Genomic DNA, 14872 nt, shown 5'->3' with positions numbered 1-14872 from the left:
TACCACTAGTTAAGTGTCAGAACTAGAAAGCGTTGCAGGCTCAACATTACTCACTGGAGAAAACACGGCTCGGCCCGTAACCACAAACTCGGTCCGTGGGGAAGGCGGGTCCCTTTCGCACAATGCAATGTGCCTCAAAGAACAGGAGGTTTTCTTGGCAGCGACGTTAAACAATCTCTGAGCGACACTGTTTGTGAAAAAGCAAGGTGTAACCCAGGCAGGGAGACCCGGAAGAACAGCATGCAGAGAACACTGACCACTTGTTTTCAAAACTCGAGAACGCTTACCAATGCGTAAGGTGTCTCTGGAAGGAACCAGAAGTTCAACTGTACTGTGATATTTGAGACCTGGAAGTTTGCCAACAGGAAAAGGAGGAAAGTGACCTTTGCCCTGCACACTTCCTTGCACCTCTTAGCCGTTGAACCGTTTGAATGTATCAGGTATTCATACCAAAAAACTAAATACAATTCATAATAATAGTAATAATGACAGATTAGGAGAGTGTTGATGTAAGACAGAAAAAAAGCTAGCAATGGTGACTTTGCTCAATGATGACCTTTTTTTTTTAAAGATTTTATTTATTTATTTGACAGACAGAGATCACAAATAGGCAGAGAGGCAGGCGGCGGGGCGGGGCAGGAAACAGGCTCCCTGCCCAGCAGAGAACCCCATGTGGGGCTCGATCCCAGGACCCAGAGATCGTGACCTGAGCCGAAGGCAGAGGCTTAACCCACTGAGCCACCCAGGTGCCCCAATGACAACTTTTTAAATCATCATAGTCATTCAGGCCATGTCTGTCAGCTGACAAGGGTAGGTGATGAGAGTTCCAGGCTCCCCTTGCCCTAAAAAACATGCTCCCTTGCATAGCAAACTTCTACACATACTTCAAAGCCCAGCAGACATATCCTTTCCTCGCAGAAATCTTCCCTGACCTTCCAAGCAGCAGGGTTCTTCTCCACTGGGGAGAAGAGTGGGGCCCAGAGTGTCTGTGCTGGACTCTGTCCCCCAGGCTGATCCAAGCATGGAGGAAGGACTTTCGCTGCCAGCGTAGAGACCGACTGATAGGAAGGGTTTGGTTAATAAATGCATGGCCAGAAGTGGACCGGGGATCGGGCCCGATATCTCGGGTGGGGGACTCTCTGGCCCTTGGTATTCGTCTACTACAACCTGCGTATAATGAGGGAAGTTTCACCAACTGTCCTTGACCCTGAGGGAGGCCATGGCAAAGGGAAGGTGTGTTTGTGTTGTAGGAGGACGTGCCCTTGGGTTAGTTACCCCAGGACACACCGGCCCCAGGGATTGAAAAGCTTAGGAAATGGTATTGAGAAATCTGGGGCAGCCCCAGGGAGGGGGAGGCCACAGGAGCTGTGGGCTGGGCTACGGTGGGGGTGGGGGGAAGGCAGGAGCCGGATAAAAGGCCCGTCTCACAGCCTCTGCTCGTTCCCTCCCAAGCCTCTCCCTCCATCCCTCGGTCCCTCTGTCCCTCCACGTCCCTGGGCACCATGGGGCCTGCCTTGGGCCTCAGTCTGCTGCTGCTGCTGACCAGCTTCCCCCTGGTGCTGGGGGATCCCCTGTGAGTAGTCACCACTCCTTCCCAAACGTGGTTACTTCTGAGGTTGGAGCGGGTGTTTGTGGGGTCAGGTCTCAGGAGAATTCGGGGTGCACTTGAGTGCTTGGGGAAAGAGGGGTCAGTGGGTTGGGCTGTTGATGAATTCAGGTTTCCTATGAGCTCAGGAGTTCAAGAGCTGGGTGTTTGTGGGATTCAGGGTTGTAATGGGGTGTGCACTTTTCTCGAAGCAGGAGTCTGCGGGGTTAGGGTGCATGGGCTGTGGCGCGCAGTGATTCTGTCGCAGTCGTGATTCAGAGGCCTCGAGGTCTGACTGTGTAGACCTTGGGAGTTTCACGATGTGTGGGTGAGGATTGGGATACCAGGTCCCTAGAACAGCATCCCCTGCCTGCGCCCGCTCCGGCAGGTTCTCCGTGATCACCCCCAACGTCCTGCGGCTGGGGAGCGACGAGACTGTGGTGCTGGAGGCCCACGACTGGAAAGAGAACATTGGAGTCACCGTCACAGTCCACGACTTCCCGGCCAAGAAGCAAGTGCTGTCCAACGAGAGAACGGAGCTGAACAGCGCCAATGACTACCTGAGCACGGTCACCATCAGGGTAGGCTCCCTTTTGGAGCCCTTCCCACTTTGGAGCCCACTCCTCTCTCAGCCTCCTCCTTCGACTAGCCCCTCCAATCCTGAGCCCCCCGGCTGGGTCCCCCTTCTCTGACCCCTACCGCCTCTCTAGCCCGTGCTCCCTCTCGGAGTGGCCCTCCTCGCCCAGCCTGGGCACAGCAGGGGGAGCGGGAGGGCTGGGCAGGGGCTATTGGTGGGTGGGGCAGCTGTGGTCCCACCAAAGGCCTGGCGGCTGGATGTGGGCCAGAGGCCCAGAAGGAGAGTCCTAATGACCCTCCCTGGTCCATCCCTAGATCCCCACCGACAAGGATTTAATATCGGAGAGGGGAAAAAGTTTTGTGACTATCCAGGCGGCCTTTGGGGCCACCGTGGTGGAAAAGGTGGTGCTGATCAGCCCTCAGAGCGGGTATCTCTTCATCCAGACAGACAAGACCATCTACACCCCCGGCTCCACGGGTAACGGGAGGGGCAGCGGCTGGAGGGGGCGGGGCCCGGGCTGCGGGGAGGGGCAGGGCCTCACGCACCGCCCCCTCTCCCCCTCTCTCTTCCACCCCCTCCCAGTCCACTATCGGATCTTCACCGTGGACAACGACCTGCTGCCGGTGGGTCGGAGTGTTGTCATCGTCATCCAGGTACGAGCCAGCCAGGGCCCCACGGACACCCCAAGAAAAGACTCAAGGAGAGACCAAGAGAGAGACTCCAGAAAAGGCACACCTGACAAGACCTAAAGACAGAGAAATGTGTAGAGCCACAAACACAGAAAGAACACTGGAGACGGGGCAGAGATCCAGGGATACCACGTGGATTCTGGCTCCAGATAAACCCCGGGTCACTGACAGGTCCCATCCCCTTCCTGGGCCTCAGTCCTCTCATCAGAAGATGGGGGTGACACGGATAAAACCTAAGTAGTTCATTCCGCCTCCTGCAGCCAGAGGGCGCCCGCAAGCACCCAACTCAGGTCCCGCCCTCCTCTACCCAGAGCCCTCCAGGCGTTCCCACCTCCCTGGGGTAAAAGCATAAGGCCTCCTGCGGTCCCCAAGGCCCTGGGCGACCTGCCCTGTCCCCTTCCTGCCCTCCCTTACTCACTCGGCTCCAGCCACATGGGCCTCCTTGCTGTACCTCCAACTGCCATGCAGGACCTGCCTCAGGTCCTTTGCACAGGCTGTTCCCCTGGACCCAGAAAACCCTCTTCCTCCAAATACCCACACTGCTTGGCCCCTCGCCTCCTTCAAGTCTTTGCTCAAATGTCACCAATGTCCCAGTTTTACCGAGAAGCCTCCTTGAGCATCCTGTAAAGTTGCGACCTCCCTCCCCTTCAACCTACACACACTCTACTCTTCTCCCTTCTTGTCATCTTCTCTTGGCATCCTAGCAATTGGATTTATTCATTTGCTAATTGCCCCCCCTCCTCCCGCAACCTCCACAGAACCTAAATTCCACACGGGAAGGGATTTGTTTTTTTAATCTGTTCATTCAGGACCTTATCTCCTGAACCCAGCGCAGTGCTTGGCATATACTAACTCAATAAAAATTTACAGGGAGAAGGGAGGAAGGAGGGAAGAGAAAATGGAAGGACGAACTGAAGGAGGGAGGGAAGAGGCAGGTCCTTCTCACAGAATCATCATGAGTATTTCTTGAAATCATGCAAAGGGAACAGGGACCAGGTTCTGACAGCCATGAGCTGGTTTGGGGAGTCAGTGGAATTTGTGGGAACCGGTGAACACACACTTCTAAGGGCACAGCCTCGGCCCAGTTCCAGTCAAATGTCACCTCAAACCAACAGGAATCCATTCTCCACAATTATCCCGATCTCTGAGAGGAGCCAGAGAGCCAGATGTCCACAGGATGTCTCCTGACATTTCATTATCGGCAACAAATGAAATAATGTGGACTTGGTCGAACTATGTGGAATTGCTATCCGTGTAGGTCAAAGAGTCAAACGTAGGGAATTCTTTGTGGCCCAGATTCCTGCAGAAAGGTGATAAATGCTAGTTATTGTTAGTCTTCAGACAGACCCTGATGACAGTGAACTCCTGCTTACTCTAACCATGTCCCAAGCCAATGGAGTAGGGGCTCATTTATCTCCTTTTTCTCTGTGGGCACATTGAGCACAGAGAGGTTAAGTAAGTTGCCCAAGGTCCCACAGCTCACAAATGACAGAACGGGGATTTGAATCCAGGCCGACTGACCCAAGTCCATGTTCAAAAGCAGGAGTCGTAACACACAGAGAGTGTGGCCAGACACAGAGACGGAGAGGAGAGCCTGAGGGCTAAGCTCTCTGAAGAGACACACCCTCCCTGTCTCCGCAGACCCCCGACGGTGTTCCCATCAAGCGGGACTCCTTGTCTTCTCTAAACCAGGCTGGCATCTTGTCGCAGTCTTGGAACATCCCGGAGCTGGTCAAGTATGTCAGGCAGTCCTGGAGGGGGTTCCCCTTCCCAAGGGAGGGCGTGAGGGCATGTGGGGCTCACCGTCCCGCCTTCCCCACAGCATGGGGCAGTGGAAGATCCAGGTCCACTACGAAGATGCCCCGCAGCAAGTCTTCTCTGCTGAGTTCGAGGTGAAGGAATACGGTAAGAGGAGGAGGGTGTCTGGGTGGGGTTCCCCGCAGCGCCGGCCCCGGCCCCAGCGCCGGTGCCCTACTGGTATGTCTCCTCCCACAGTGCTGCCCAGTTTTGAGGTTCATCTGGAGCCTGAAGAGAAATTCTACTATATCGATGACCCAAAGGGCGTGACGGTCACCATCACGGCCAGGTGAGGGTCTGGGAATGAGACCAGGGGGAGGGATGGGTGAGGGAGCAGGTGTGGACCAGGTGAGAACCAAGTGAGGGTGCAGGGGCGCTGCGGGAGGAGCGAGTGGATGTTGAGCCTGCCTTTCGGGAGAGGAGCATCTGAGACTCCCTTGCCTCTCAGGTTCTTGTACGGGAAGAATGTGGATGGAGTAGCCTTCGTCATCTTTGGGGTCCAGGACGGTGACCACAGGATTTCTCTGGCCCAGTCCCTCAGTCGCATCAAGGTGCTCTGCTCCTCCGCGCCCCCTCCTCTCTGAACTTCCGCCCTCCCCCAGCCTCGCCCCTCCCCCTCTCTGAGTCTCCTTTCCTCTCCCCAGATCAACGATGGTACTGGGGAGGCCACGCTGAGCCGAGATGTCCTCCTAAACGGGGTGGAACCCTCCCGACAAGATGCCTTGGTGGGGATGTCCTTGTACGTGTCGGTCACTGTTATCTTGGACTCAGGTGAGACCTGGTCTGAGGGCAGAGGCCCAGCTGAGGGGGGAGGCCCCGTTGGAGGGCAGAGGCCCGGAATGAGGGTGGAATCCAGTCTGAGAAGGGAGAGGAGAGACCAAGTCGAAGAGAGGAGATCCAGATGAAAGTGATATCCGGCTTGACAAGGGAGGCCCAGTCTCAGGGCAGAGGCCCAGAATGAAGGTGGGATCCAGTCTGAGAGAGGAGGCCCAGTCTGAGGAGGGGAACCCAGCATAAAGGTGGGATCCAGTCTGACAGAGGAGGCCCAGTCTGAGCAGGGAGGCCCAGTATGAAGGTAGAATCCAATCTGAGAGAGGAGGCTCACTCTGAGGGGGGAGGTCCACTATGAAGGTGGGATTCAGTCTGAGAAGGAGGCCTAGTCTGAGGTGGGAGGCCCGGTACGAAGGGGGGGTCCGGTCTGGAGGGGTGGCCCAGGAGCCTGCCCTCATGGCTGGCCCCCTCAGGCAGCGACATGGTGGAGGCGGAGTACAGCGGGATCCCCATCGTGACCTCCCCCTACAAGATCCACTTCACCAAGACACCCAAGTTCTTCAAACCAGCCATGCCCTTTGACCTCATGGTGAGACCCAGGGTGGACCTGCAACCCCCCACCCGGCTCCTGGCACTGGCCCCGCATCTGGGTCCACTTCCATGCCCTCCACCTGCCCCCGCCCCCACAGGTGTTCGTGACAAACCCTGATGGCTCCCCAGCCCACGGCGTCCCCGTGGAGATCAAGGGTACCGATGCCCGGACCTCGACGCGGAATGATGGTGTGGCCATGCTGACCATGAACACACCCAAGAACATCCAGCCCCTGACCATCACCGTGAGTCCTCGCCCGCCGGGGGCCCCATTGCAGAGAGCTGGGCACAGAGGGTCCCTGCCCTCTGCCCCCAGCCATCCTGCCACCAGCAGAGTGGGGCCCTTTCATTTGTGTAAGGGAATCATGCCATTCCCTTAAGGATATTTGCACTCACACCGAGATGTTTTCATTCTCACAGAGGGCTTCTGCTCTGCACTAGGGGTCCTTCCGGCTGCTCAGCTATCTTAGAAGGATCACTGTGATTATATTCAGCCCACCTAGATAATCTAAAACAATCTCCCATCCTCCGATCCTTTATTTAATTCCCTTGGCAAAGTTCCTCTTGCCGCAGAAGGTACCAGATTTGCAGGTCCCAGGACTTAGGACATGGACATCTTTGGGGGGGGGGGGCAGCATTCATCCTTCTTTCCTTGCCCAGGTACGCACGAAGAAGGTGGGTATCCCAGAACCTCGACAGGCCATCGGGAAAATGGAAGTCCACCCCTACAACGCTATGGGCAACTTCAAAAACTACCTGCATCTCTCTGTGCCTCGCTTGGAGCTCAAGGCTAAGGAGACCCTCATTGTCAATTTCCACCTGCAAGCAGACCCCAGCAAGGAACAGACCATCACCTACTACACCTACCTGGTCTGTGGCTTGCTAGGACCCCAGGCACCCCCCTCCCACCCGCTTCTCCAGAACCCCCAATCCCAGGTCGCCCCATCCCCCCTCCACCTTGCTGATCTTTATACCAACCTGCTCCTCCCAGATCATGAACAAAGGGAAGATTTTGAGTGTGGGCCGCCAGAAGCGGGAACCTGGCCAGGACCATGTCGTCATGCCTCTGAGCATCACTCCCCAATTCATTCCTTCCTTCCGCCTGGTGGCTTATTACACGCTCACTGGCAGCAACGGCAAGAGGGAGGTGGTGGCCGATTCCGTGTGGGTGGACGTCAAGGACTCCTGTGTGGGCACGGTAAGCTTCCCAAGCCTCCCCCTTCACCCATCTTGGGACACCCCACGTGCCGGTGCTTTCTCGGTCTCCACCTCTCTCCAGCCTTCCAGGCAGGCTCTCCACCAGGGTCGCGGCCTCTCTGCCTGTGACCTTTCCCAGCCCCTTCTCTCCCCCAACCCTGCTCCCTGGGCACTGCTCTGTTTCAGCCCCAGGGCCTCTCTGGCTCCCGCACTCTCCCTCCTGGCCTTCACGCCTTGGCTCCCTCTGGCTCCACCGTCTTCCCCTTCCTCTCCTGCCGGCTGCTGCCCTCGGACTGACCGAGAGGACACCTGGCAGCGCTGACCCCTCGCTCCTGCCCCTCCTGTCCCCCACAGCTGGTGGTGAAAGGTGTCAGGAAGGGCGAAAGGCCATACCTGCCTGGACAGCAGATGATGCTCAAGATCGAGGGTGACCCGGGGGCCCGAGTGGGGCTCGTGGCGGTGGACAAGGGTGTGTTCGTGTTGAACAAGAAGAACAAGCTGACTCAGAGCAAGGTGAGCCCGTCCCCCCACCCTGCATGGTTGGGTGGAAGGCAGCAGAGGCAAGGGGGTGGCCTTGTTGGGCTGAGGTGGCATTTGAGGGGAGGGGAGAGCACAGGAAGCGGGGTCAGGCTGGGCTGGAAGGAGTGGACACCGGCGGGTGGAAGTCAAGGGTGCAGTGGGAGTGCGGTTGGTCGGGTCCACGCAGGGGGTGGTCGTGGCCACAGCCGGCTCGCCGCTCTGAGAGGGCTCTGGGACGAGAACCAAGGGCCCCGAGGGATGGAGGCCCGCACGTGACCGCTGCCGGCCCCCGCAGATCTGGAACGTGGTGGAGAACGCGGACATCGGCTGCACGGCGGGCAGCGGGAAGGACTACGCCGGGGTCTTCACGGACGCGGGGCTGGCCTTCAAGACCAACAAAGAGCTGCAGACCGCCCAGAGGACGAGTGAGCGCGAGGGACGGGCCGCGCCTCTGCCCTCAGGCTGAGCGCGCTGGACGGCTGGGTTCCGGGGGGCGGGGGGGACGGGCCTGGGTTCCAGTCCTGCCTCGGCCACCGCCTAGCCAGTCCCTGCTTTCCGAGCCTCGGTTTCCTCCTCTGTCGCATGGGAGCAACACCTCCCCTCCCCCGTGGCTCCTGAGAGGGCCTGTCTGAGGGAGGAGCGCCTGGAGGGCTCCCGATGGGTGCTTGAGCCATCCCGTTGGTGTCCGCCTGCCCCTCAGCTCTCGAGTGCCCCAAGCCAGCCGCCCGGCGCCGCCGCTCCGTCCAGCTCATGGAGAAGAGGCTAGACAAAGGTGGGAGCCCTGGCCGCCCCCCGAGCCTTGTGCAGGCGGGGGTTGGGGGGACGACAAGGAGGGAGGAGGGCCGGGCCTCCCTGCCGTCTGTCCCCAGGGCCTCCTGCTCCGAGGCGGGGGCTGCGGGCATGACGCGGCTCTGCGCCCCCACAGCCGGCCAGTACCCGAAGGACGTGCGCGTGTGCTGCACGCAAGGCATGCGGGACAACATCATGAAGTACCCCTGCGAGCGGAGGGCGCGGTTCGTCTCCCACGAGCTGCAGGAGCGCTGCGTGCAGGCCTTCCTGGACTGCTGCAACTACATCACCCAGCTGCGGCTCAACCACAGCCACGACGACCCCCTGGGACTGGCCAGGAGTGAGTCTGGCTGCGGGGGCGGGGGGCGAGAGTGGATGGGGTGGCCAGAGCTGGGAGGCCCCACCCGAGGGGGGGAGCCCCCCCGCCCCGAGAAGGGAGGGGCCTGTCTGAGGGAGGAGGCCCTGTCTGAGAGGGGAGGCCCTGTTTGAGGGGGAAGAAGCCCTTTCTGAGGAGGGCCTGTCTGAGGGAGGAGGGCCTGTATGAGCGGGAAGGGGGCCTGTTTGAGAGAGGAGGCCTGTCTGAGTTGGGAGGGGGCCTGTCCGAGGGTGGAGGGCCTGTCTGAGGGAGGAGGCCTGGTCAGAGGGGAGAGGAAACGTCTGTCTGAGATGGGTTTTCAGCTTGTATTTACCAGAGAAAACTAATTTATGGTGATTTCAAAGAGGTGCCTAACTCAATGCCTAACAACCTTTGTGGCTTCATTTTCATTCATTCATTCATTCATTCATTCATTCAGCTCTGGAGAAGACAAAATGTGTACCCACTTGAACGTTTGCATCTCAGGCCAAGTAAATCCTAAGCAAAGCCAAAAGAGATTTCTCTTATAATAACCCCACTTAAAGCACACCCAGAGCAGGGTCCACCACAGCAGCTGAGGAGACTGGCGTGGTCTAACTGCTGTTTGCTGAGAGGCTTTGAGCCCACTGAGGCCTGATCCCTCCTTTTCAAAAATGCTTTTTAAAAATGGGTCTTGACTGGGGAAAAATCTCTCTGCTAGGACAGGCGCTGGCGAAACTGAACCCAGGGACAACGGATGGCGAGGAGCACAAGACCTTTTGTGAGGGTCACCTTGACAAATTCCCAGCTCATCCCAGCCTTTCCAGATTGTGAGGGTCACCTTGACAAATTCCCAGCAAATTCCCAGCCTTTCCAGATTGTTCTTTTTAACCATTTTATGCAGAGCATTCGCTGCCCTGGTGATCATTTTACCTGGCCCTTTGAACCCTTCTTTTGTACTTTCCACTGTTTTCATGGGGGACCAGAAATTGTGTCCTTCAAACTGGGCTCCAAGAAAGGCCCATGTGAGTGGCTCTTGAAATAGAGGGAAATTACCTTATTAACTACAGGATGAAAAGTCCTGTAAAGAGAATACCTTTGCTTAAAAACTGAAGAAGAAGGGGAAATTTCACAGCAGCACGCTGCTTGATCAAAGCAAAAATAATCCTTTTTTCCCCTTTCAGTAGTCTCCAACAGAAAAAGTGGAAATGGGCCTAAAAACCTTTTCTTTCCCCTTGAAGCATGTGAGGACCCACCATCCCTAACTAGCTCAGCGTGGATTTCCTAGAAGCAGAGATAGTCTCCCAGAAAACCCAGCACAGATGCCAAAATTAGGACATTAATGAGGACTCGTTACCACCGCCAAACCTTCCAGCCCCATTGGTGTTGATCTGGTCCCTCTGCTTTGGTCTGGTTTGGTCTGGTTTTGGTTTGGTCTAGTTCGGTTTGATCTGGTGGGTTTGGGTTTTCATCCTTTACAAGAACAGGATCTGGTCCAGAATCGGACGTCCTATTTGTTGGTGGGGTCTCCTTAGTGTCCTTAGGTCTGCCCAACCCCTGTCAGAGAATCTGTCTTGCAGCGACTCTCATGTCCAACTCTTCTGGGGGCCTGTCCCTCAGTTTGGGTTGGCTCAGTGTTTCCTCATAATCACGTTCAGCTTTTGCATTTTCGACAGCACCGTCACAAAAGAGACACTGTGGCCTTCTTAGTGCATCGTATCAGGGGACTTATGACCTTGATTTTGTCCCATTGTTGGTGATGTGACCCTTGATCACTTGGCTAAGGCTGTGTGTGCTGGGTTGCTTCACTGTCAAGTTCCTCTTTGTTCGCTTATAGTTGCTTTTGAAAATTCTTTTTGCTATCAGATCATGGCAAAATTCAAGCCAAGGGAAAATTTCCCCAAATCAGTTTTTACTTAGCCTGTATGACAGCAGGTAGGGGACTCCTTCTGTGGGAACAGTATTTTTTTTTGTGCACACTTATATTTTTATTAATTTTTTTTGCTTTTAATAGGCAGTCACTTCTTCAAGGCAGACATTGCCAAAGTGGACAGATATTTCTAGATTCTTTTAGCTGGAAGGCTAGCATCCCTCCACCAACACCACTAAAAAAGAACCAAAGATTTCCAACGCACGTGAACAAAGGACTCTCCCTTCAATCTGTGTGAAATATACTAACCTAGGCTCACTGCCTTCTACTCCAGTGAGCTACAGACGTCCTTTCTCAAAGAGGAAAATTAGACCAAAAATATCCCATCTACCAGCATCGGGCTTATGCACGCTGGAGTGTTTTCATTCCTTAGCATTGTGCACTTTTTTACAAAATATTTTATTTGTTTGTTTGACGGAGATCACAAGTAGGCAGAGAGGCAGGCGGGGGGGCGGGGGAAGCAGGCTCCCCGCTGAGCAGAGAGCCTGATGCGGGGCTCGATCCCAGGACCCTGAGATCATGACCTGAGCTGAAGGCAGAGGCTTTAACCCACTGAGCCACCCAGGCGCCCCCCCTTTTTTTAGCCAATTGGGGGTTAGACAGAGTTCTTCACGTGTCCATACCCCAAAGGCACTTTGATGGGTTATTCCAGAACGTGGGCGGACTGAGGCGTCAGTGGGCTTCACCTGTTTTATTTCGAAGACCCAGAGCCGAGTTACAATCTGCCCATCATGTTTTAAAGAAAGTCCAGACAGGGTTGAACCCTCTTCCAGCCCCACCCCATCTACTTGCTGATGGTGTCAGCCAGGCTTGAAGAGGCCACCCCTCCCCACCCCCTCGCCATCAGGTCTGGGGAGTCTGCTGAACCTGCTGTTTTCCTTCAGGACCGCGTCAGTCACCATCAGATGTGGCCGGCACGGGGCCTGGGAGCTACCGGGCTCAGAGAGAGAGAGGCTCAAGCGTGTGCTTTCAAGCCTATCAAAATTGGGGGAGGGGTACATCATATACCCAGCCTGGATTATGTTTGCCTTCATACCGACACAATTGTAAAATGTGATTTTTTACACATTTTTTATGGAGGGAGGAGTCACAAATTTAAACACGCCTGGGCTCCCCCCTCCAAAGCCATCGCGCGGCCATGGGTGAGTTCTGCTGCTAGGCACAGTGGAGAGATGGTTCTGTTCTAAACCCCTTGCTCCCCTCCCCACCCCTGCCTCCCAGGTGACATGGATGAAGACATTATTCCGGAAGAGGAGATCATTTCCCGAAGCCAGTTCCCTGAGAGCTGGCTGTGGACCGTAGAGAATCTCAATGAACCTGAGAAAAATGGGTAAGACCAAGATACCCCCCCCACTTGAACCTACCCCCCAGACCAGTTTCTATAGCATCCCAGACTGGACCCGCTTAATTTGCATATGCCCCAAGTCCCCTCTTTTCTGGAGTCGCTGTGCAACCCCACAACCCAGCCTAGAACAATTGGGAGTCAGGCTACTTACATTTGTCCAGCCACGAGCCCCTCCAACACTTCCCTGGGGACCCCTCCATCCCAGCTCTCCCCCACAACCCAGACACTTGTCTTCTAAGGCTCCCACGTCTCCCTCCCCATCCAGAATCTCCACGAAGACCATGAGTGTGTTTTTGAAAGACTCCATCACCACTTGGGAGATTCTGGCTGTGAGCTTGTCAAAGAACAAAGGTGAGAGAAGGTGGTGGTCCCATCCTCGGGAGGCGGGGACTCCGGGGCCACCGGCCATTTCCTCATCCCATCCAGAGAGATCTCTGTTTCTTGGTGGCTTGAGGGGGGTTCAGATCCTACTCTGTGGGTGACGTAGCCCAGTGCTTTTTGTAGATCGACTTTATTTTGAGAGCAGTTTTAGGTTCATGGGAAAATTGAGGGGAGGGTACAAGGATCCCCCACACACCCCCATGCTACCTCCCCGCATACCCTGCATCCCCGACTACCAGCATCCCACCCCTGCACGGTGTATTTTTTACACGGGCACATCAGCGTCAGCCTAAGTTCATGGCTGACGTTAGGGTTCACTCTTGGTGTTGTACAATCTATATAGATTTTGGACAAAAGTGTAAGGACGTAGATCCAGCACTGAAGCGTCACACAGAACAATTTGCAACCACAAACACCCTTGAGGGGTGGTGTCGATAGGATGGTGGGTAGAGCGATTAAGAAAACGTAGAAGAGGAAGCAGAATGAAATACGTGATTGGAACATCGGTGGTCGGATTATGAAACCTGGCTGTCCCAGGGCTGCCTCACTGATGGTCTTGAGCAGGGCAAGGAGAGGGGCGCACTAACTTTAAGCGCCAATTTTAAGCGTGCCCCCCCCCAAAAAAGAGGGAGAAGCAGACTCCCCACTGAGCAGGTAGCCTGATGCGGGACCCTGAGATCATGACCTTGAGCGAAAGGCAGACACTCATCAGACTCAGCCCCCTTAGGTGCTCCAAAAGCCACAGTTTAGATCCTTGTCCTAAAACCATGTTTCCTGAACCACTAGCCATCTGGCAAAAGTGCTTTACCTGGGTGTTCGTTAGAAGTTCAGAATCATGGATCCCACTCCTGACCTGCTGACTCAGAACCTGCACTTTAATGCAGTCCCCTGTGGGGGGCGGGTGTTTCTGTTTGCATGTAGAGCCACTGGTCCGGCTCCAAGCTGGATGGTTCTCTGTGGTGGGGCCCTGCCCTGGGTATTGTAGGATGTTGGATAGGATTCATAGCTTCTACCTGCTAGATTCCACGAGCACAAACTGCCCCTCCCCAGTTGTGACATGTCCCCAAAATGTCCCCCAGATGTTGCCCAATGTCCCCTGGGCAGGATGTGGTGCAGAATCCTACAGGGCCCTGTGGTTTTTGGATTCCGCTCTCTGTGTCCTTGTGACACCTTCTCGACATCACTGTCTCCCCAGGCACAATTTTAACTCTCCACACATTAGCTCAGTCAATACTCACAACAACCTTATGTGCGTGGTACTACTATTTGCCTACAAATGAGAATACTGAAGCCAGGGAAGGAAGGCAGCTTGCCAAAGACCACTGGGGGGATGAACCTTCCAGAAACCCCATCTTAGAGCTTCAGAGTAAATACGGTAGCATTGTAACCAATGGAACCTGGAAATTCCAGACTCCTGAGCTCCTATGAATTCAAGAGTCAAGGTTACAAGCAGGGAGCTTCCCAAGCTTAAATGCCTGGGTTCAAATCCCAGGTCCTCCTATAGAGAGCTGTGTGGCCTGCGTCGAGTTCCTCAACCTCTCTGTGCTCATCCATAACATGGGCACAGTAGAAATAGTATCTACTCACAGTGTTATTGGGATGACTCTATGAGTTAATACACAGGAAACCCTTATAATGGCGCCTGGCATATTACAGAGGTCCGATGTGTGTGGGTTATTATTGGAGCCAAATATATTTTAGAGGCCAAAGGGTAAATGCTTTTCAGACACGCAGGGACACTTCCTCAAATCCCACAAATCATGCACCAGAAGTCAGTCATCTTTATTTTTTTAATGAATAGATTTTTTATTTTTTTAAATATTTTATTTATTTGACAGAGAGAAATCACAACCAGGCAGAGAGGCAGGCAGAGAGAGAGGAGGAAGCAGGCTCCCCGCGGAGCAGAGAGCCCGATGCGGGGCTCGATCCCAGGACCCTGGGATCACGACCTGAGCCGAAGGCAGAGGCTTTAACCCACTGAGCCACCCAGGCGCCCCAAGGAACAGATTTTTTAAAAAACAGTTTTAAGTGTACAGAAACAATTGAGCAAAAAACACAGAGTTGACACACACCCCTCCACTCCCCCAAATTCCCATTTTTTAAAAAAGATTTTATTTATTTATTTGTCAGAGTGAGCACAGGCAGACAGAGAGGCAGGCAGAGGCAGACAGAGAAGCAGGCTCCTGCTGAGCAAGGAGCCCGATGCGGGACTCGATCCCAGGACGCTGGGATCATGACCTGAGCCGAAGGCAGCAGCTTAACCAACTGAGCCACCCAGGCATCCCTCAAATTCCCATTTTTAACCCCTATTTACATTAGAGTGATACATTTGCTACCATTAATGGGCCCATATGAATACATTATTTT

The 14872-nt window shown here is 54.9% G+C and overlaps 1 protein-coding gene across 1 annotated transcript in view; it reads left to right on the top strand.

The window, feature by feature from the left end:
- The first annotated feature begins 1417 nt into the window (after window positions 1–1417).
- The window catches only part of C3 (complement C3), a 34130-nt gene continuing 20675 nt past the window's right edge, over window positions 1418–14872 (top strand). Inside the window, exons 1-19 of the mRNA XM_045989735.1 lie at window positions 1418–1573; window positions 1974–2166; window positions 2477–2639; window positions 2745–2815; window positions 4493–4587; window positions 4674–4756; window positions 4847–4937; window positions 5097–5199; window positions 5293–5419; window positions 5893–6008; window positions 6109–6255; window positions 6671–6880; window positions 7002–7208; window positions 7562–7720; window positions 8022–8151; window positions 8427–8498; window positions 8652–8855; window positions 12001–12109; window positions 12390–12475. Of these exons, the coding sequence (XP_045845691.1) occupies window positions 1503–1573; window positions 1974–2166; window positions 2477–2639; window positions 2745–2815; window positions 4493–4587; window positions 4674–4756; window positions 4847–4937; window positions 5097–5199; window positions 5293–5419; window positions 5893–6008; window positions 6109–6255; window positions 6671–6880; window positions 7002–7208; window positions 7562–7720; window positions 8022–8151; window positions 8427–8498; window positions 8652–8855; window positions 12001–12109; window positions 12390–12475 (2437 nt within the window). The 5' untranslated portion in view covers window positions 1418–1502. The remainder of the gene's footprint in view (window positions 1574–1973; window positions 2167–2476; window positions 2640–2744; window positions 2816–4492; window positions 4588–4673; window positions 4757–4846; window positions 4938–5096; window positions 5200–5292; window positions 5420–5892; window positions 6009–6108; window positions 6256–6670; window positions 6881–7001; window positions 7209–7561; window positions 7721–8021; window positions 8152–8426; window positions 8499–8651; window positions 8856–12000; window positions 12110–12389; window positions 12476–14872) is intronic.

The sequence above is a fragment of the Meles meles genome, chromosome 20 (assembly GCF_922984935.1).
Source record: "Meles meles chromosome 20, mMelMel3.1 paternal haplotype, whole genome shotgun sequence".
In the NCBI taxonomy this organism is placed as follows: domain Eukaryota; kingdom Metazoa; phylum Chordata; class Mammalia; order Carnivora; family Mustelidae; genus Meles; species Meles meles.
Note: the sequence above shows the minus strand (reverse complement) of the source record. Positions and strands in the feature narration are given on the sequence as shown.